Source organism: Meles meles, chromosome 12 (assembly GCF_922984935.1).
Source record: "Meles meles chromosome 12, mMelMel3.1 paternal haplotype, whole genome shotgun sequence".
Taxonomy (NCBI): Eukaryota; Metazoa; Chordata; class Mammalia; order Carnivora; family Mustelidae; genus Meles; species Meles meles.
The window spans coordinates 87,546,137-87,569,500 of NC_060077.1; the positions used below are offsets into that span (position 1 = coordinate 87,546,137).

Genomic DNA, 23,364 nt, shown 5'->3' on the forward strand with positions numbered 1-23,364 from the left:
TTACTACTTAAATTGGCTAGTTTGAAATATTTACTTTTTGGACACATAATTGATAACCAAGAAAGTGCATAGGCAACAGGCAGTGGGGTCTTCATAGATCAGCTCTGTGGCATGGGAGTAGTCCTTTGTTCCTGGCTGGATCGCCTCTGAGTCTCAGTCTCTGATCCTTCCAAACGTCTCTGATCTTTACAGTAGTCTATAAATTCATCTCTTTTCTAATTAAATTAACTATATATGGCGTTGGCTATTCGCTGAAAGATGCTGCAAATGCTCAAAGATGTAATTGTAACTACTTGGGAATAGAATCACAAAATGACAAACTCTGCTGATTAAGAACACATTTATAAACTTCTTTTTATTCTTTATAGTTTGATACCAACTCTAGAATTTGAACTAATAGAAAAATTGATATCTAGATGTTATTACAAGTTAATTTGTTTTTGTCTGGCAAAAGCATTTGATATTAGTAGACCTTTAAGAAAATACTTATTAGATATTTTACAATGAAACAGTTCAAAAATGATTAATTCTGTCCCTAAAATTAATGTTTCAGAAATTTTCATCCCTGAAAAATATTTTGGTTTATTTTCCTGTCAATATATATGTCCAAATTTTATGTTCAATTTTTTAAAAAGATTTTATTTATTTATTTGACAGAGAGAGAGTGAGAGAGGGAACACAAGCAGGGAGGGTGGAAGAGGGAGAAACAGTCTTCCCGCTGAGCAGGGAGCCTGATGCAGGGCTCAGATCCCAGGACCCTGGGATCATGACCTGAGCCTAAGGCAGATGCTTAACAACTGAGCCACCAAGGTACCCTTTTATCTTCAATTATTATGGGATCATGATAGTTAACAAAGTATCAAAAGATTACATAGAAATACAATTATATCTTTCCATAAAAGTCATTTTGGTTCATACCTTGTCTTTTAGTTCTGCAAATGTTATATATTTTAGCAATTAGATCTTTAAAAGTTCATATCATCATATTAAAAATACTTCATTTTTTTGGACCTTGTTATTTTTTAAAAGAAGTGCATAAAATATGCAATACTCTGTAGAGTAAAATGAGTTTTTTTCTGTCACCTTGTTGTAGTTCAAGTGATATGATGATAGTTTAAATTTCAGTTATAAATATACCTGTAAAATTAATCAATTTTGAAAATCCCTCCAAAATATAGAATAAACTGATTAGGCCAGAAATTAAGAATTTAAAGAGTGCCCTCTGCTGCATAAATTTAAGTGTGCAATGTCCTTGTGTCCTCAATGCTTGCTTGCATAGAGTCACAAAATTTTTTTCATGAAGCCATACTAAAAAATATCCAAGCATCAGATTACCACTAAATGTGTTTATGAATTGCCTGTCCTTTCACTTCTCTGACTAAATTTTACCATTTTATGTAACAAAAATACATAATTTAATTTCAGTAAACTAATAAATATTAGTTATTGCATTTAAGATAAGATTTCATTAAGGGCGCCTGGGTGGCTCAGTGGGTTAAGCCGCTGCCTTCGGCTCAGGTAATGATCTCAGGGTCCTGGGATCGAGTCCCACATCGGGCTCTCTGCTCAGCAGGGAGCCTGCTTCCCTCTCTCTCTCTCTCTGCCTGCCTCTCTATCTACTTGTGATCTCTCTCTGTCAAATAAATAAATAAAATCTTAAAAAAAAAAGATAAGATTGCATTAAGAGATAAATAATACTCTATTTTAAACATTATTAATTTGCCTTAAATAAGGAGTTTCACTTTAATACAGTTGGGCAAAATTCTGTTATTTTCATTTCATGAACTGGCTTTGACTATTCTAAGTCTAGGTGTAATTGAGATGTAATTATATCTTTAGGATACACCTATGTTTCTCTATAACTAATATTAAAAGTTTAATTAATACATAGTTTGAATTGGTCTTCTTGAGCCTCTTATAAAATTCTTGAAAGAGCTTTGTGCAGTGGCAGTATTGTAGCCAATGAGGTTTATCCGAGGCGCGATTATTGCTAATTGAAAATTCTTGAAAGAATATTTACCCCAGTACTTTTTGATGACATTTTTGAGAATTAACATTTATTCTACAGTAAAAAGAAATCATTTTTATCTTAATATGAGTTTTTTGCTAACATTATCATTTGATTTATTAAAATGTTATGTTAAAAAACTGGTAGTGATTTCTGAACATGTATGATCTTGAACTTGGAAATTTTAAAATGTAGACTTTTCTCAAGTAAGTTTTTATACTATTTTACTGATAAATTTTGAGAAAATTTATCAATGGTGCTTGTTACACAAATGTAATAAGGGTATTAACTAATATCCTTTAATGAAGTGAATTTATTAATTTACTATATTCCTTTTCCTTTTTAAAATTTTCAATCCCTGACAGAAAAAAGATTCCCATGTTCTTATGCAAATCTAGTAAAGTAAAATTCTAAATATGGTGATTCTTAAACATTCCAATGAAGTTACAAATTTAGTGAAATTTTCTTATATTTTGAAACAAATTTACAAGTCTAAGTCAATAATCAGTTTCTTTTAATATTCAAATATGCCTAATCATCCAAAAACCTTATTATCCAAATGCCAAATATAGAACACATTTTAATGTACAGTGATTTTTACATGTTCCATTTAAGTGTGACATCAAATCTTAGTATTTGGCAGTTTGTTCATTATTTCTATACCTAATCCCCTTCTTGAAATCCCAAACATAGTCACTAAGAATAAAGATAATATCCTGGGGGGCATCTGGGTGGCTCAGTCATCAAGAGTCTGCCTTCAGCTCAGGTTATGATCCCAGGGTCCTGGGATCCAGCCCCACATTAGGATCCCTGCATAGCGGGAAGCCTGCTTCACCCTCCCCCACTCACCTGCTTGTGTTCTCTTTCTCTCTCTCTCTGTCAAATAAATAAATAAAATCTTAAAATAAATAAATAAAATCTTGGTAAGTAAGTTGGGGTCATTAACTGGCTGGGTCTGCTTATCTATCAGGATTTTGGACTGAGGTTGTTAATCTGTAGTTGTGGACATTCATAGGCAGTATTCATAGGACATACTTTTATATCAAGCCCTTTTGTTTGTTAGTTTTAATATGTTTGCTGTTAATAAGGTATTTAAAATTATACTCATAAACGGTGCTGGTGTTTTTCAACCTGAGTCTTCTGAGGTTAAACCCTAACACTCTCACATGTTCTCTTCAGTTCTATGGCTTGGTTCATGCAAATACACTTATATAACTTTTTAATAAGGTGTTTAGCCATTGATTGGATTAAATTAATATATTCATGACCTAATTCTATTTTAAATTATTTTCATAGTATTACTAACTGGAAGATTCATATTTCTCATAGATATGTAAATGACATTCTGTTTTGATTCTGGGTACATCTTCTAGATCTGTGAATGTTTCTAAGATCTTTCTAATGACATTAAACTAAAATAGAGCCAAGTGTGTGTATTGGTTAATTATAATTACAGTAAGGTTTAACTAACAGCCACAGAATCTCAGTGGTATACAATAATGAGACTTTACTCAGCTGGACTCTGTGAGCCAACTAAATGCTGACTGCTCTAGACTGGGCTCTTCAGGAAAGATTGGTTATGATCCCATCTCTCCTACTCCCATGGGGAGCAGTGAGTCTGCATTGCTACATACTTCTCTTTGCTATGGCCAAAATACAAGAAAGTAAAACCAGTTGCATAAACACTTTGAAGGCTCAGCCTCATGGTGCCCACTAGCATTCCACTGAAGTCAGGCACCTTTTCCATTTTCCAAAACACTGCAAGTGATGATTTCATCGTCACTTACCATTATCACCATTTTCCCAGCTGCTTATGTTTTATCACCATTTTTTCCTGTAGCATCCCTCTTTTAAGTATCATTTTCTATGTCAGTTATCTTTTGCTGCAGGAAAATCACAAAAGAACAACACACACACACACACACACCATGAAATTCAGAAGCCTAAAACTGATTTATTTTAGCCCATATGGATACAAAAAAAGATCACTTGTCGCCATAGTAAGGTTGGGCTCAGATCTGTTTTATGTTTTTATTTGGGGACAGCAATTCCTTGGGGAAAATTTTCACAGTGATGGCTGAGACATAAGAGAAGCAGCCCAGCCACACAGTTTCTTTACAAACATCCCAGTGTCAAAGCCTAGAAACAAGGATTAGGGAAAGCAACTCTGTCCATTGAGGTAAAGAAAAGAGATTGAGTATTTTCTAACACTAATCTGGTGCACCACACACAGATGAGGATTGGCCATCTGCAAGGGTCGATATATGCTAATTACCACCAGAAGTAAACAATTATTTTCAGTGAGTCACTCTGACAGACATATGGCCATACAAAAAAAAGTCAATAATTGAGATATTAAAGGACCAGATTTCAATCCTAACTTGTCATTTGTTGTACAAATGGATAAATTAATTTCAAGTATTTTAAATAAAGATGCCAGTGAAATTGCTTCATTAAAACAAAATTGCAAATATTTTTTTAAAAGTATTTTTATATCTCCAGTAAATGATTTGTTAAATTATTTTGTGGAGTCCTTGGCATTATCTTTCATATCAAAGGATTTTTATTCATATATAGTCAGAATATGAAGTTGGATAAAAGTCATGTTAAAATTAGATATATTTATATATCCTCCTATATAAGGAAACAATATGAATAAGAGAATGAGAGAAATACATGAAAAATACAGGAGAAAGCAGGCAGAAAGTCAAATATTTTGATACTAGCAAAGCCAAATTACATATGTTTAATGCTAATTGTTAGAATAACAAATTAAACCAAGTTTTATTCAATATTTATAATTTTTAATAAGCTAGAAAAGTTTTCCTGTGATTACAATGGCTATATACAAGTATGAAAATAAGGAAAACAGGAAATCAAACATTGAATATATTCCTATAATTATTTTTTTTGAAGGAAATAAACTAAAATTTATTAAATTTATCTACAATGTGACAAGCACATATATTTTATTTAAACCTCCTAATAATACCTCAAAGTATATATTCTTTTTTTTTCATTTTATTTATTTTTTCAGCGTAACAGTATTCATTGTTTTTGCACAACACCCAGTGCTCCATGCAAAACGTGCCCTCCCCATTACCCACCACCTGTTCCCCCAACCTCCCACCCCTGACCCTTCAAAACCCTCAGGTTGTTTTCCAGAGTCCATAGTCTCTTATGGTTCGCCTCCCCTTCCAAATTTTTTTTTTAAATAAACATATAATGTATTTTTATCCCCAGGGGTACAGGTCTGTGAATCGCCAGGTTTACACACTTCACAGCACTCACAATAGCACATACCCTCCCCAATGTCCGTAGCCCCCTCCCCCCTCCCAATCCCACCTCCCCCCAGCAACCCCCAGTTTGTTTTGTGAGATTAAGAGTCCTTTATGGTTTGTCTCCCTCCCAATCCCATCTTGTTTCATTTATTCTTCTCCTATCCCCCTAACCCCCCATGTTGCTTCTCCATGTCCTCATATCAGGGAGATCATATGATAGTTGTCTTTCTCTGATTGACTTATTTCACTAAGCATGATATGCTCTAGTTCCATCCACGTCATTGCAAATGGCAAGATTTCATTTCTTTTGATGGCTGCATAGTATTCCATTGTGTATATATACCACATCTTCTTTATACAATTCCGGACTTCAAGCCCTACAATTATTTTTAAATTGTAAGTCTATTTTACTTTTAATTCTTTGTTTAGAATGCGCTCATCTTTGGAAAAAGAAATAGAACGACTGGAGTCAGCTTTGTCTGTATGGAAATGGAAATATGAAGAACTGAAAGAATCAAAGCCAAAAAATCTGAAAGAGGTATGGAGGCATACAATGTAAAGGGAAAATGAAACTGACTGTTGTCGTGTTCGGATGTGTTACCTAGTGGGCAGAAAGCTCCATAGACGAAGAAAAGTTAAAAAATTGAATTTCCTCCATAAAAGGGATATTTTCACTCCCATGTCCATGTGAACTCAGTCAAACTCAATCCATAAGGAATCTTTTTCTAAAGAACACATATTTTGAATGATCAGTGTGACACCATTAACTATCCATTCCAGGCACGTGTAAGGGGACTGCTAAGGAGGTCATTATATCATTAGCACTTGCAGTAAACAATTTTATCTTTCATGAGCAGTCTGAAAATATCAACATATCTCAAGTGCACCTAGGTTCTTTTCATATTGGCTTTATGGGTTACTCAGGATCAGCCACTTGCCTTTATAATTTTCCTTTGCATTTTCATCGCTAAAATGCTGTCTGACCCTTTCCCATCTCAATGATTTATTAATATTCATTGTTAAAACAATATTAATTGCCCATCTTGTGTATACCAAAGCATCGTTCCAGGTAAGCAGGTGGGGTAGAATAATGATCAAAGAAAAGAAAAATCCTGACAAAATGATGACAAGCCAAATGCTTCAAATGAGTCAACATTTATTTGGGTGTGTATATATGTGTGTTTATCCTAATTATATATTATACATTATATATTATGTGTATATACACATATGTATATCTGTGTATACAAAGCATGTATATGCTGACCAGCTGTCTAGAGAAGGTGAGTGTCTGAACTCTGTATGTAATTGTGCCTCAATCAGAAGCATTATTCCATCTGTTGTTAAAAAAAACTGGTAAGCAATATTTCTCTTTGTGAAACCGCATATTAATGTTGCTTCAGGTTTGTTTCCAGCAAGTGGTGAAGTTTAGAGTCATTAACTTAAGTTTTCTGAAATCACATGAGGAACCTTAGTTGCCAAAGCCTTCTGAGTCACTCGCAGGCGTCCTGACGTCCGTGAAGTATGGTGATGGTCGCGCATTGGCTCTGAGATAGTTTCTGTTAACACAGTGGGCCCTGAGATTTCAAAGGAGGGAGAGCTTTTCCTAATACTATTAAGCAAATATCTCCTGCTTAAAAATCATTTATTAACGAAAAGTAATCTCGGTGAGAGCCACAGACTGTTAGTTTGAGAACGCCTCTCAAAGAAGGGTAAATTAAACAATTAAAGCTAACAAGCCACATCAAGTTTACCTCTCCTTTGTAGATTCGTGTTAGATTGTCAGAGTTGTTTTGTTTCTAGCTCAAGCTTTAGGTGTATACATACAATGTGTGTGTGTGTACGCACACACCTGCATTTATGTATGGAGTCATAGTATTTGTATTCACAGATGTGAACAGATGTGAACAAGGACAGTAAATTATTGTTATACGGGAAAAATAGTTCAGAATACAAAAATCATTTATGTTTAGAGTGTTTGTGTATTTGCCCTTATAATATATTGGACTCTAAATTTGAGAAAGCTAGTATTGATGATAGAATGGGTTTTAATTATAATTTTAAAGTAAATGTGCATTTACTATCTTTTGCCACTAGTGGACAGTGCAGACTTGATAACGTTAGTTTCTTAATGCTTTTTATTCAAGCAATTTAACATTTATGTAGCATCTGTTTTTGAAAAGGGGAATGGTTTTGAGTTGGTTCACAAAAGGATATGTATATTTTAAAATGTTTAATGTTTTATATTCAAAGATGACATTTTGGACATTAAGTGGGAACAAGTCTACTTTAACAAAGCTTTATAGATGAGAAAAAAATAAAACCAATGTATTTTATTTTACAGTATAAAATGGGTTTACATTTTAATGTAAAAAACCCATATAGAAATATATATTAGTACACATGTAATCCTTTTACTAGATAAAATTATAGGGATTTTGGAAAAGGGAAAACCTCAACATTGTCGTGAGAAACTTGTTCAACTATTTAAACTTTGAGCACATGTTTCAGTTCAGTGAACTACAAATTTGAACATTGAGTGGAAGTGACAATGAATAAAAATGTTTTACAGTAGATGATGTAAAGTTCATTTTAACAGAGATAAAGAAAAATGTTGTTTGAATTATTTATATGAGATTACTTTTTAAAATCTCTCTACTCCCTAAAACTTTTTTTATTTTGAAGAGATGTGGTATGCACATATGTTTAAATTATTTTAAAAAATATTGTGGAATATTTGAAAATATTTAAAAACTGAATAAAAATATGTTGTCACATAATTTTTATGTATACTTTGTTTGTTTTATAATCGATTAGAACAAGAAGAATTTTATGGTACATTTAGAAATGGTGTTGCGGAGTAATTATAAGTGTAAAATATTCGAAGTTTCTGTTCAGTTGAATGGCAGTCTAGAAATGTGTCATGTTGTATACTTCATGTGAATACTTTGGGACTTCATGTAAATACTCCTTTTTACTCCAGTCCTCAAAAATTATGATATATGACCTTCATTTTACTGTAGTTCTTCATCTATAAAAACCTCTTGAGTACAAGTGTAATTCTGTTTCAGATGCCTGAAACTGTTACAAGCAAATACAGCCTGGCTGGGAACTGCTGATACAAAGATTAGCAATTTTTAGAGATGGAAACCCATGTGCTTAATAGACCAGGGTTTTTTAAAATGTATTTGGAAATCTGGCATCTTTAGAGGGAAATCATTTGTAAATCACTGACATTTCGTGAAGAGTAAATATAAGAACTTAATTGTAAAATCTAATACGTATTTAAAATGCAACCAAGACAATGAGTGGTAGAAATGATTATATTCCACATGCTGTTCCTGTGCTGAATTTAATACTTATCGAGCTTTTCCTTTGCACATCTGTAAGTATTGATTTGGAACTAGATTATGAATTCCGATTTTTTGCAATGGTCATTTTCATGAAATCTCATGATTTAGAGAATCAAATATTCATGGAAGTAATATTGATTACAAACAATTATGGTACTTTTGCTTTAACAATAAATGACTCTGATTCTTTCCATAATGGAAGAGATCTTACCATATGTGGAGAATACTGCTAACGTTTTAAAATTGGTCTCAAACTGAAAAATGAAGTATAATTTGTCTTTGACAATTTTGTACTTTTATTGGTATTTTTTAAGGGATTTTATAGAGGAGTCTTCTCTCTTTTCGTGATAATAACAATGTTTCTAGTAATTTATAATTTACAATGTTCTTTTATAAATATTTATGTTAAATACTTACAGAGACAGGCTTTGTGTGACTATATGTGGCAGTAAGGGCTGTCAATAAAGCCTTCTCTGAAATACCTCGAAACACCTTTCTGATTTGGGGGAAATAGAAGGATTATATGTAGCTAAAATTCTACACTAACAACATTAATTTTTCAGAAATAAGATTTTTTCTGAATTTTTCTTTTTTAAATTTTTTACTTGAAGTTTGGTTGAAAATACGTTCACTTCTTAGAAGATTATGCCACTGGACACTTAGGTTGCTTCCATAATTCGGTGATTGTAAACAATGCTGCAAGAGATGTAAGGCTGTATATATTTTTGTGAATTAGTATTTCATTTTGGGGGGATAAATATCCAGTAGTGTAATAATTGTGTCATATAGTATTTTTATTTTTAATTTTTTGGGGGGAAACTCCATACTGTTTTCCACAGTGCCTGTGCCAAATTACATTTCCACCAACAGTGCATGAGGGTTCCTTTTCCCCCACATCCTTGCCAACACTTGTTATTTCTTGTCTTTTTTATTTTAACCATTCTTACAGGTGTGAGGTGTATCTCAATGTGGCTTTGATTTGCATTTTCCCGGGGATGAGTGATATATAGAGCATCAGTTCATGTGTCCGTCGGCCATCTATACGTCTTCTTTGGAGAAATGTCTGTTCATGTTTTCTGACCATTTTTAATTGGATTATTTGGGGGATTTTGGGTGTTGATTGTATGAATTCTTTATTTTGGATAGTAAGTCTTGATCAGATATGTTGTTTGCAAATATCTTCTCCCATTCAGGAGGTTGTCTTTTAGTTTTGTTGATTGTTACCTTTCTGTGCAGAAGCTTTTTATTTTGATGTAGTCCCAATAGTTTATTTTTGCTTTTCTTTCCCTTACCAATATGGAAGCTATTCTGCACACATAAGGAAAGTGTCCTCGAAGATACTTCTTTGAAATAGGTGGATGGTGGAGTGTTAGTACTGCCATGAGCTCAAAACTTATTTGAAAATTGTCTGATTTTGATAATTTTGTGACTTAAAGAAATTGTTCCATAGAAATGACCAAAATTGTTAATATATCTTATGAATTATAAGTTTAAACTGTATTATATTATACAGTTATTATAGCTGTATTATTATACAGCTTTCCATTATATTATAGCTTTCCATCTCAGCCCCTTTCCCAGTCCTAACCATCACATCTCCAGTTTTGCTCCCTCTTGCCAGGTCTCTTATCCATCACTGTTGACCTTTTTATTTTTCCATCCAGCAACCAGAGTGATATTTCTAAATACAAAAACTGGATCATATGACAACCTTGTTTCAAACACTTCAGGGACTTCCCTTTTACTTAGAGTGTAGCTGCCCTCCAAGTAACTGGAAGTCTAAGGAAATCTAATTCCACCTGATTAAACCACCAGGTGTTGACGATTCAAAGGATGTCTGATAATGATACCACTCTTTTCTATCCTCAGCTGCTCTAATGAGCAGTGCCTCAAATTTCACTAGATAGGACCCAATAGAGGATAATTTTTGACTCACATATACCCCCTACACGTGTTTGGAGGGTAGCCTTCTCTTTCTGTGCGGCGACTCTGTGCCCTGGGCTCTCAGAGGTCATGCAGCTGACACTCTGCATCTGGTCAAGATTAGAAAGAAAGAGAATGGGAATCACGTGGGGATGCTTTGTGCTCTAGGCTTGGGGGTGATGTACCTTATTTCCACTTACAACCCACAGGCGAGAATCCATTTGCATAGTGACACCGAATTGTAAGGAATGTTGGGAAATGTATTCAAGCTATATACTTAAAAAGAAAGAGAAAATGAATCTTGTAACCATCTAACCAGTTTCTGCTGCAGGAACCAATATATTACATAATTAGTAACATTAACTGATAAATATGTTATTAATAAATATATTAATATATTGCCTTAATTGTTACTGATAAGACTTATATTTAAGGAAAAGTGAGCTTCCTAATCCTAAAATCCATATTAAAAAGTTTGACTTATATCCCCACAGATGAACTGGACTGGTGAAAGCTATTTTTCATGTGAGACCCTTTCACTCTTCATCCTTTGTGTTTGAGAAAGATTGTGGAAGGTGTATCTCTTGCAGATCTCTCTTACCCAAAGAATGGAAGAGGAAGGAGGAGAGCTACAAGTGACCAGTTTTTCCTTTAAATTCACCAGTGAAATAACTTCTCCTCCTCCTGGGAACAAAAGAGTAACAGATGGAGGGACTCCTGGAGTTGTAGGCCAATAGTTTGCCATCCACAGGGATGGATACTTTAAGTAGAGATAGAAGCTCCCCTCCCTTTTTCTATTTACCATAGTCTACATGATTTCATTTCATTTTATTTTTTTAAATCAACTGGTGGATATGTGTTCCTACGCTGGCTGGGGTGATTGATCCTGACTACCAGGGGAAATTTGAACTGGCACTCCCCATGGAGCTTAGGAAGGTTGTATCAGGAATGCAGGAGATCCCTTAGGGAGTCTTAGTATTACCCTGTGATTATGGTTGATGGAAAACTACAACAACCCAATGCACGCAGGATTACTAATGGCCCTGAGACTTCAGCAATGAAGGTTTGGGTCATCCTACCAGAATGACCAGAATCATGACCATCTAGGTGCTCGCTGAAGGCAAAGGGAACACAGAATGAATGGTTGAAGCAGCGACAACCAGGTGACCCGTGATAGAAATGAGGACTGGCAGTGTCATGAGTGTTTGTTCCTTATTTTGTTTTGAGTATGCCTGTCTCTCTCCCTGTCCCTCTGTCTGCCAGCAGCAGCAACCAGCAATGCTTATCTTTTTACATCTTTTTCTTTCCTCTGATTCCCTATCATTAACATAAGGTGTATTGCTTTTATGTCAGTATTTAAGCATTATTAATTTAATTTCAGAGTATTTAACTTAAGGATATCAGAAGAGTAAACATTACCCAAGGACTTTACTGCCTCTTCTGGAGAAGAATTAGTACATTTTCAGTTCTATGCAGAAAAGTTTTATCATGTTAGATAGAATTAAGACCTTGTTTTTGTCTTAATGAGAAAACTAAGTGTAGTTTTAAAGGATGCTTATGGATGCCAGATTGACACATTGTGTACTTGGGATGGTTAATTCCATCTCCTCCTGCCCCAAACATTACCACAGCTGGTTCTTGGGCTCTCAGACTTGGACTGGGGGTTATAACTTTGGCTCCCAATTCTCAGGTCTTTGGACTTGGACTAGAATTTACTTTACTGCCTCTCTTGGTTTTCCAGTGCACACACTGCAAATCCTGGAACCTCTTGGTCTCCATAATTACATGAGTCAGTTCCTGTAATAACTGTGTCTCTTTCTCTGTGTCTTATCTATGTGTGTGTGTGTGTGTGTGTGTGTGTTTATAGTTAAACTCCTTATATTTATATCTATGTTCTTTTTCTTTGGAGGACCTTCACTAGTACCTTTTGGTCCTTGCTGTTTTCTCAGTCTAGAACAGTCACACAGAATGCTTTTGCCTCCTACCGGCCAGTCACATCTTACCATTGACCTCACTTTACATATGCTTTATAAAGAGGAATGGTTGCAGTCCACAGAATGCTTCCTTTACTATTTCACTTCAAAGAAGTATAAAAGATTTTAAAAGACCTTCTCAAAACGTGTAGGTGTTTTTGTGTTTCTTTTCGAACTGCCAGCTTCATGATAATATATGTCACATCTGTTTTCATCTCCCTCTAGGCGGTGCTGAGCAAATGGTATTATAACGTGTGGTGACCAACCCTTTTATTCTCTGGCTCCATATGCTTATATTTCTGAGTAACCACTGCACCTACAGAGTAAGGAGGGTAGTGGAAATCCTAGACTTCTTTTATTGGCCTGATGAGGCTCCAATTCTACTTCCCTGAGGATTTTAGATTTTCCAGGGCATTGGAGTGAACCTTCACCCCTAACAGCCTCTCTGTCATGAAAATCTCTTCAGTTTGTTCTTTGCAAGACATAAATTAGCTTATCAGGCCAAGGAATGAGGCTGATAAAATACCGCGTTAGAATTCTATAAATGTATAAGAACAATGAAGCATTATGGGACACCAGTTTGCCAATAGAATTGCCTTCAAGACCATTTTAAACAAACCTAATTAAGAATAATATAAGCACTAAATTACATTAGTCGGAATTAATAGAACTACTAGTGGATAATTTATAGACATTGCCAAGGTAACGCTCAGAACACCGTGATGACTTACTTAACTCAAAGGCTATTATAAGAATTACAAAAGAAAATTAGGCTATTCAGAAACCACTTTGCTTGTGGATATAAAGATATAGATGGTATAGATATACCTGAAACTAGATATAAAGAAAAAGGTTGAAATCAGATGTTTTAACATCTATTTAACTTAAACAATACCATTTTAAAAATTAAAACCTAACACAAAAGAATCCGTTGATATTTAATTATAGAAACTAATAGTTTGAGCATAATGATAAAAGTGGGTCAAAAAGAAAAAAAAAAAAACCTGACCCTCCTGCAACTAAGAGATAACGCCACCTGCCTGATTATCTTCCAGCTAGGATATCAGTTTTTTCTTGACTTCAAACTTGAACTGAAACATCAGCTCTTCCTGGATCTCAAGCCTGTGCAACTCAGACTGGACCTCTACAAGGGCTGCTCTGGTTCTTAGGTCTTTAACTTGGCCTGGAACTTTCACCACTGGCTCTCCTTGGTCTCTTCAGCTTGCCAACTGCAGAAACTGGGGACTTGTCAGCCTCCATAAATCATGTGAGCCAGTTCCTTATGATAAGTATCTTTATGGGAAAAAATAAAATTTAAAAATATACGGAGAGATTAAAATGTAATATAAAGCAAAATAAGAATGATATCTATCGGGGCGCCTGGGTGGCTCAGTGGTTTAAGCCGCTGCCTTCGGCTCAGGTCATGATCTCGGGGTCCTGGGATCGAGTCCCGCATGGGGCTCTCCGCTTGGTGGGGAGCCTGCTTCCCTCTCACTCTCTCTGCCTGCCTCTCTGCCTATTGTGATCTCTCTCTGTCAAATAAATAAATAAAATCTTTAAAAAAAAAAAAAGAATGATATCTATCTTCTATTTGTCTGTTTCTCTGATGAACCCTGATGAATACACCAGCCTTACTGAAGAACCTGCAGCTTAACCAGATCTATTCATTGCAAGTCCTGGTTTCTTTCCATGTGATGATCTGATACATGCAACTGAAAAAGTTACATGTATTCCTAGTTAGAAATATAAATTATGAAATGGAATGTATACTTTACTTTCCTTATTTTTCATAATGACTGGTAGATTGAATTAAAAGTAATTTATGTGTTGTAGAGAAAATACTGTGCTAAAAGAAAGATACTTGTTACTTGTGATTTAGTGTTTTGAACTACATACACTACTTTCAGATCTACAGAGGAGAATGAACATGGTTCCTTCTCTGCAAAGGCCACTGTACAGACAAGCTGAAGAGGTTTCAGTTCCATGTCCCTGACATGGACCCCTTCCTGGACCTCAGCAGCCATACTAGCAAGACCTATTTGCAAAAGATATGTAATTTGCAAAAATAAGATAATTGATACACACTTGTTTAAACCTCTCCCTCTTTCCACTTTGAATGTTCCCCTAACACTCTTGTCCTCTTCTCTCTTGGACATGAAGTAGCCATAGAAATATTTGGGATCCTACCAAGTTGAAATTGAATTGAGGATACAAAAAGTTTGTATCTGGTGGAATGTATTTTTGGAACTGTTGTCTTGTATACCTAGTCAGTATGGAAGCTCTCTCCTCTCAGAAACATGGTTGATACTTTTAAATGAAAAAATCGTAGAAAAGATAAATTTTAGGATACCTATATTTGTGGGGCACAAGTTTCAAAAAGTAAATATTCCCAACAGCAAACAGGCTTGTGTATTATCTTGTGAGCTTATTTATCCAAACCTAATTCACAAAAAACTGACCAGCTAGTCCGGAAGAAAGACTAAACCCTCTCTATTAAAAATGATGTTACACAGTCACTGTCATAATAGAGGTTGATGACAGTCAAAAGGCTAGGAAAAATTTTTAGTTGTTACTTAGTAGTTATTCCTAGACCTTTATATGATTTTTCAGGATTTTGTGATCTATTACAGTATATGTCGGCTTTCCAAATATTGTGAATGTTGTTTCCTCATTCGAAATAACTATTTTCATTCCTAATTGTGCTTTGTCCCCAGTTGTAAAAAAAAAAAAAAAAAAAAAAAAAATCAGCCTCTATAAAACCTGAATTTACTCATGTTCCTCTGCTTTCCCTTAGCTCAACCTCCGAAATTTCAGCAGATGCTTTTTTCTGCATAGTGTGATTTTCTGGTGTCCATGCTGTTATTTTATTACCTATTACAAGTGCCTGCTTGCTTTTTATCTCTTCACCTAGACAATAATCACCTTCAGGGCTGAGACACCTTCCATTACCTGAGTCTGACTCAGTGAGAAGTAGTCAAAAGACACTTGGAATGGACTTAATAAGGAGAGGTAAATGTTTTAGGTCAAGGAAAGGAGAGTTGCAGGAGGATTCCAACCCTTTGCTTTTGGCCCATTTTCCATTGTTCTGGCTTCCCTCCCCCCGCCCCCACTGTATAGATGGCTTTTGCTGATTCTACATATAGCCTTGGTTACACAAAAAGACATTAAGTCCCAAAGAAGAAAAGTGGATTGTCAGCTATTTGGTCATGGGAAGGATTTGCACAGGTCAGGCTCCTAGCTCCAAAGATTTCAAAAATGCCATATGTTAGGGGAGAGGAGGAATGCATTAACCAACTTCAAGTCACCAAATTAGTGGAAAATTATATAAGATGGAATGTTTCCAAGAGTAGCTTATTTGCATAAAAAGTAAAGAGCATCGTATGCATTTTAGACTTAAGTCATAAGTTTAAGTTCTATTTTAATATTGACAGAGTTTGGGAAGTATCTAATTCTCCCCCATCTCAGTAGTAAGTAATGAAATACACAGAGCAAGGAGTGAGTAGGCTTTTTAATTTTTCCTCAGATAGGGATGCCAATGAGACAGATTAAGAGGTGAAAGCTCATTTTGTGGTTCAGGTAGTTTCATTAAGAACGCTCCTAACAAAAGCTCTTTGCGATTTACAATGAAAGGAGACGGCATAATTGCCGTGATTCTTTCAATGAAGCAATCTTTGCTTTTTACATATTTTTAACAGCTTTATGGTGATATAATTCACGGGCTGTACAACTCATCCACTTAGAGCACAGTTCAGCGGCCACTGCATTCACAGACTTGTGTTGCCGTCACCACAATCAGCTTTAAGATATTTCATCAGTCCGAAAAGAAACCTCTGTCCATTAGCATGGCCCTCCAAGCACCACGGGTTGAGGTAATCACTAATCCCGTTGAACACTGTAGAATTGCCAATTCTGGACATTTCCCATAAATGGGATTTTGACTGGCTTCTTCCACTTTATGTTGGTTTTTTAATGCTATTCTGTATTCTGCTATCTCAGCCACTATTCCTGCCATAACTCAATAAAGACATAAACATTATGCTGATCTTTTTTTAATGGAAACCTCATTTTAAAAAAATTAAAAGGTCTGATTATCCAAAATACACAAAGAACTCTTAAAACCCAACAGTAAGAACACAAGCAACCTGATTTAAAAATGGGCCAAGAACTTAGACACCTCACTAAAGCGGATACACATATGGCAAATAGACATGGAAAGATGCTCCACATACTATATCATGAGGAAAATGAAAATGAAAACAAGATTGAGATACCACTGCACGCCTGTGAGAATGGCCAATATCCAGAAGACTGACAACACCAAATGCGGCCAAGGATGTGGAGCAATAGGAACTCTCATTCCTTGCTGGTCGGAAAGCGGAATGGTGACCCTAGTTAGCAATGCTATGCTGCATACTTACAAGTTGCTATAATAATAGAGCTTTAATATTTTCACTAGCACAACAGTCACAGCAATATGATAATTGTATGAGGTGAAGGGTGTATTAACTAACTTCATTGTGGTAAACGTTTCACAGTGTAGGAGTATCAAATCATCACATTGTATACCTTCAACTTATACAGTGTTGTATGTCAATTGTGTCTAAGCTCGACAACATTTTTCTAAAAAGATCTTTACAGGAGCCTGGTTGGCCCAGTCAGTTAAGTGTCAGACACCTGCCTTTGGCTCAGGTTGTGATCGCAGGGTCATGAGATCGAGTTGTGCATCAGGCTTGCGCTCAGTGTGGAGCCTGCTTAAGTTTCTCTCTTCCTTTGCCCTCTCCACCCTAGTTCTCATCTCTCCTCTCGTTCCAATAAATCTTTTTTTTTTTTTAAGATTTTTAAAAGACATTTGATAGTTGTAAATGATGGGGGAGAAAAAGACTTTTTTTTCACTACTGGCTTTGAATTTGATTTTGATATGTGTTGAGATAATCTTTATATATCTTTGCCCTTGAGTTTGTGGAATTTCTTGAATCTGTGTATCTAGTTGTTTTTTTTTTTTAATTTGGAAACTTTTTGATCATTATTTTTAAAAAATACTTGTCCCCAACCCTTTCTCGGGGACTCCAATTACATCCAGCCACTTGAAGTTGTCTTGGAGCTTGCTAATTAGCACCCATTGTAGTGCTATTGTGGTGAGCTAATGGAAATATACTGGAGGGCTTTGAGAGAGGAGATTTGGTTAGTGGGCTATATCCAGCACCCTTGATTGTTCCTGAGTTTTCAGATGGTCTTCTCTATGATTAGGTTAGCAGAATTTGCTAAATGGCACAATGGAAGTTAGGCTTCTGCCCTCCCATAGAGATTGGGCAAAGAGTGCTACCTCCTTCAATGGGTACATTTCAAAGAGATGGTTCCCAGCCCCTAGAGAAAGACATGCCTGGGTCATAAAGCTGGCAGAAGGCTGGGAGAAGGTTTATACTTCAAAGAAGTTGAGAAGGAATTTATAGTTGCTGGATATTGTTTTCAAAAGAAACATGAAGAAAATGAAAATTAAAGAGCATGTCATCACAAATAAACCTGTTTAAATTTTAATCAAGCTGAGGGGAACATTAAGGCCTTCTTGGTCATTTTTAATTCTATCATTTTTATTATTTATGAGCAAGTTTCAATTGATTGATTTTACTACTCATTATGGGTCATGTGTTTGTATTTGTTTGCATGACATGTAATTTTTGGTTGGACTCCTGTTATTAGGAATTTTATCTTGTTGAATGGGTGGTGAATATTTTTATATTTAAAAAATATTTTTGAGCTTTTTTCTGTGACCTAGTTCTATTACTTGGAGACATTTTTATCATTTTTGCTGTGAAGCTTTTAAGCCTGGTTAGGTGAGAGCTGAGTAGCATTTAGTCTATGGTTATTTTTCCTACTGAGTCCAGAGGCAAACCATTCTGAGTACTTCACCTAATGGGGCATGAATTGTGAGGTTTATCTCAAGAAGTTGGAATTAAGAATTCTTATTGCTGGCCTTATCTCAGTTGGTGAGATTATTTCTTTTAATCCTTTTGGGGGTAACTTTTCTCAAAGTTATGCTCTGATCACCCCCCTGGTGAGTACTCAGTAGACCTCCAGGGTTCTCCCTGTGCTCAGGATCCTTCTGGAACTCTTGCCCACACTAAGCCTCAGCCCACCTCCTTTAGCTTCACCTCAACTCAGGGAGACCACCTTGCTTTTCTTTCCTAATCTATGAGCTGAACATTCCCTCCAGGCAGTAAATGAGCAATGTGGGGGCTATTTTTCTTTGTTTTCCATGTCTCCAGAATTGCCTGATAATCAGTGTTTTTATAACAGTTGTTTGCTCTATTTTTCTTGCTATTTTAATAGTTTCAGGTTGCCAGATTTTGTTTCTCCTACTCCATCGTGATCTGTAGTCACTATTGTTTTGGCCATATATTAGAAGTGTGGTTTTTCCATCCTGTTTCCCTTACATGTGGCTTTTGGAAAAAAAGTGGTTAGTTTTTAGTTAGAATATGTTTCGTGAATGTTTTGGTTAGTCATGATAACTTGTTTTTGTTTTTTATTTTTCCTTAAAGATTTATTTTTTATTTGACAGACAGAGATCACAAGTAGGCAGAGAGGCAGACAGAGCGGGGTGGGGAGGCAGGCTTCCCGCTGAGCAGAGAGCCCAATGTGGGGCTTGATCCCAGGACCCTGGGATCATGATCTGAGCTGAAGGCAGAGGCTTTATTTTTTTTTATTTTATTTTTTTAAAATATTTTATTTATTTGACAGAGAGAAATCACAATAGGCAGAGAGGCAGGCAGAGAGAGAAGAGGAAGAAGGCTCCCCATGGAGCAGAGAGCCTGATGCGGGGCTTGATCCCAGAACCCTGGGATCATGACCTGAGCCGAAGGCAGAGGCTTTAACCCACTGAGCCACCCAGGCACCCCATGATAACTTGTTTTAAAATAACATTAAATATATTTTCTTTTCTGGATTAAAAAAGTACAAAAGTTACTACCTTATTTTAGGTAACATTTTATTTTTTTACATAATTTCTAATCTGTTTATCATTCTTCCTTTTGCTAATTTATCAAGGTATATAATTTCAGTCTCTCACTTTCACATAGTATTCACACTGGAAAATTACATAGAATAAACTCTAGCTTATCTTACTCCTTTTATGAAAAGCAGAATAATTTGAGGCCTAAAAGTGTGGTTGTCCAAGGCCAGAGAAGAGCTTTAGTCAGACCAGATGTAGAACACAGTCTTCCTGATGTTTTTCTAGTAGTCTTTTGACTACTCTGCTGTTAATCTTTTATAAAAATGGTAGAAATTTTATTGAGAGTCTGTGCCCAAGCAATACAACTTTTGTTGTTGTTGTGATTTAGTACCTGAAGTTGTTAGAAATGGATAAATCAAAAGTTAAGAGGGGGGGCGCCTGGGTGGCTCAGTGGGTTAAGCCGCTGCCTTCGGCTCAGGTCATGATCTCAGGGGCCTGGGATCGAGCCCCGCATCGGGCTCTCTGCTCCGCAGGGAGCCTGCTTCCCTCTCACTCTCTCTCTGCCTACCTCTCTGCCTACTTGTGATCTCTCTCTGTCAAATACATAAATAAAATCTTTAAAAAAAAAAAAAGTTAAGAGGGAAAAAAAGCAATATCTTTAGATTCAGCAAGGAATAAAGGAAAGTGATTGATTTCCCTGTTCATCAGTCATTGTGCAAAATAATTTCTTTCTATTGGTAAAAAAAAGTTTGTATAAATATCTCTTGACAAACATCCACACAAAGCACCCCCATTGTATTCTCTTAGTAGATTTTTTTAATCTAAAATACATACTAGTTAACTTCTTGACAAGATACAAATTAAATTTCTCAGATGAACATTCTCCGCAAGTCATGATTAATCCTCCATTGACCAGTGTGATCCTCTCTGATAACCTTGTGGATAAATCTGTTAAGAATAATAAATTATTCTTTGAGACTCTAATTGGCTTTCCCCTGGCCTTTGAGTGATTCTGTGGACAGAAATCTGCTATCAGTGAAATGTATAACCTTGGATTATTGAGGCAACTACTGAGCCTGCACTTGAATGCAGCTGGAAATTGGGTAGTTCAACAGTGGTATTTAGAATGCACACTTTCCACTGGACACAATAGAAATGCGTCATTTTTCATACTCCTGATTTCTAATCTTAGGACTTGATTAACTCTTAGACAAACTACCATTCGTATTCATCTGCACCCCCACAACCACATACAGAAGATAAAAGTCCCCTGCTATAACATGTATATTACGTGATTTCTATATGAAAATCTAATCATGTCTTTAATAGATACAGATTCTGAACCTGAATTACTAACAGAACAAAGACTGTAGATTAATAGATCCTATACTTTCAGATAAGCCAGAGTTGGGCAGCTTTCCAAGTATGCTCATGCACAGGCATAAGAGATTTTATAAGCAGGGGACCGTTATTTTTTAAGTTTTTTATAATAGAAAATCTCAACTATATACAAAAACAAATAATATACTATCATGAACCCCAATTTTTCCATGAGCTGTATTTAATAATGATTGTCTCTTGGCTGATCATTTTTAACCATACCAAATCCATCCACATTACAGCATTGGTTTATTCTATCTGGGCCTATTTCTGTATGTATCTCAAAATGTAAGGACTATTATTAAACATAGAAATACCATTTTGAAACCTAAAATAAAAACATTAATTTGCTAATATCAAATATATGGTGATAAAATTTCCAATTTTCAAGAAATACCAATTTTATTTTCAGTTTACTTATTTGAATCAAAATCAAATAAAGCTTAGACATTCTAATTGGATGTCTTTTTTTTTATTTATTTTATTAACATATAATATTATTTGCCCCAGGGGTACAGGTCTGTGACTTATCAGGCTTACACATTTCACAGCACTCACCATAGCATATACCCTCCCCAATGATCCATAACCCAGCCACCCTCTCCCTACCCCCTCCACCCAGCAACCCTCAGTTTGTTTTGTGAGATTAAGAGTCTCTTATAGTATGTCTCCCTCCCGATCCAATTTTGTTTCATTTTCTCCTTCCCTACCACCCACAATCCCCTGCCCTGCCTCTCAAATTTCTCATATCAGAGAGATCATAGGATAATTGTCTTTCTCTGATTGACTTCTTTATTATTCTCTGATTGACTCGGCATAATACTCTCTAGTTCAAGCCACGTCGTTGCAAATAGCAAGATCTCATTTATTTTGATGGCTGCATAGTATTCCATTGTGTGTGTGTGTGTGTGTGTGTGTGTGTGTGTGTATACCACATCTTTTTCATCCATCCATCTGTTGATGGACGTCTGGGTTCTTTCCATAGTTTGGCTATTGTGGACATTGCTGCTATAAACATTCGGGCACACGTGCCCCTTTAGATCACTACATTTATATCTTTAGGGTAAATACACAGTAGTGTGATTACTGGGACGTAGGGTAACTCTATTTTCAACTTTTGAGGAGCCTCCATGCTGTTTTCCAGAGTGGCTGCACCAGCGTGCATCCCCACCAACAGTGTAGGAGGGTTCCCTTTTCTCACATCCTCTCCAACATCTGTTGTTTCCTGACTTGCTAATTTTAGCCATTCTGACTGCTATGAGGTGGTATCTCATTGTGGTTTTGATTTGTATTTCCCTGATGTTGAGTGATGTTGAGCACTTTTTCATGGGTCTGTTGGCCACCTGGATGTCTTCTTTGCAGAAATATATGTTTGTGTCCTCTTCCTATTGCTTGATTAGATTATTCTTTGGGTGTTGAGTTTGGTAAGTTCTTTATAGATTTTGGATACTAGCCCTTTATCTCATATGTCATTTGCAAATATCTTCTCCCATTGTGTCAGTTGTCTTTTGGTTTTGTTGACTGTTTCCTTTGCTGTGCAAAACCTTTTGATCCTGATGAAGTCCTGATAGTTCATTTATATGTTTGCTTCTCAAACATCACCTTTGGTGATGTTTCAAGAAGAAACTGCTGCAGCTGAGGTCAAAAACGTTGCTACCTGTGTTCTCCTCAAGGATTTTGATGGATTCCTGTCTCACATTGAGGTCTTTCATTCCTTTTGAGTCTATTTTTGTGTGTGGTGTAAGGAAATGGTCCAGTTTCATTCTTCTGCATGTGGCTGTCCAATTTTCCCAGCACCATTTGTTGAAGAGACTGTCTTTATGCCGTTGGACATTCTTTCCTGCTTTGTCGAAGATTGGTTGACCATAGAGTTGAGGGTCTATTTCTGGGCTCTCTATTCTGTTCCATTGATCTATGTGTCTGTTTTTGTGCCAGTACCATGCTGTCTTGATGATGACAGCTTTGTAATAGAGCTTGAAGGCTGGAATTGTGATGCCACCAACTTTGGCTTTCTTTTTCAACATTCCTCTTGCTATTTGGGGTATTTTCTGGTTCCATATAGATTTTAGGATTATTTGTTCCATATCTTTGAAAAAAATCAGTGGTATTTTGATAGGGATTGCATTAAATGTGTAGGTTGCTTTAGGTAGCATAGACATTTTCACAATATTTGATCTTCCAATCCATGAGCATGGGGCGTTTGTCCATTTCTTTGTGTCTTCCTCAATTTCTTTCATGAGTACTTTATAGTTTTCTGAGTACAGATTCATTGCCTCTTTGGTTAGGTTTATTCCTAGGTATCTTACGGTTTAGGGTTCAATTATAAATTGGATTGACTCCTTAATTTCTCTTTCTTCTGTCTTGCTGTTGATGTATAGAAATGCAACTGATTTCTGTGCATTGATTTTATATCCTGACACTTTACTGAATTTCTGTATGAGTTCTTGCAGTTTTGAAGTAGAGCCTTTTGGGTTTTCCACATAAAGTATCATATCATCTG

The 23,364-nt window shown here is 35.8% G+C and overlaps 1 protein-coding gene and 1 pseudogene across 5 annotated transcripts in view; both read left to right on the forward strand.

Annotated features, from left to right (window-relative positions):
* Positions 1–23,364, forward strand: part of CCDC102B (coiled-coil domain containing 102B) — a 211,368-nt gene that overhangs the window by 111,072 nt on the left and 76,932 nt on the right. For all 5 annotated transcript variants that reach the window (XR_006820993.1, XM_046024324.1, XM_046024325.1 and 2 more), the window contains one exon: positions 5,719–5,827. Coding sequence is in view for 4 of the 5 variants with exons in the window: in XM_046024324.1 (XP_045880280.1) it covers positions 5,719–5,827 (109 nt within the window). In the remaining variant the exon portion in view is untranslated. The remainder of the gene's footprint in view (positions 1–5,718; positions 5,828–23,364) is intronic.
* Positions 1,934–2,061, forward strand: LOC123954728 (annotated as a pseudogene).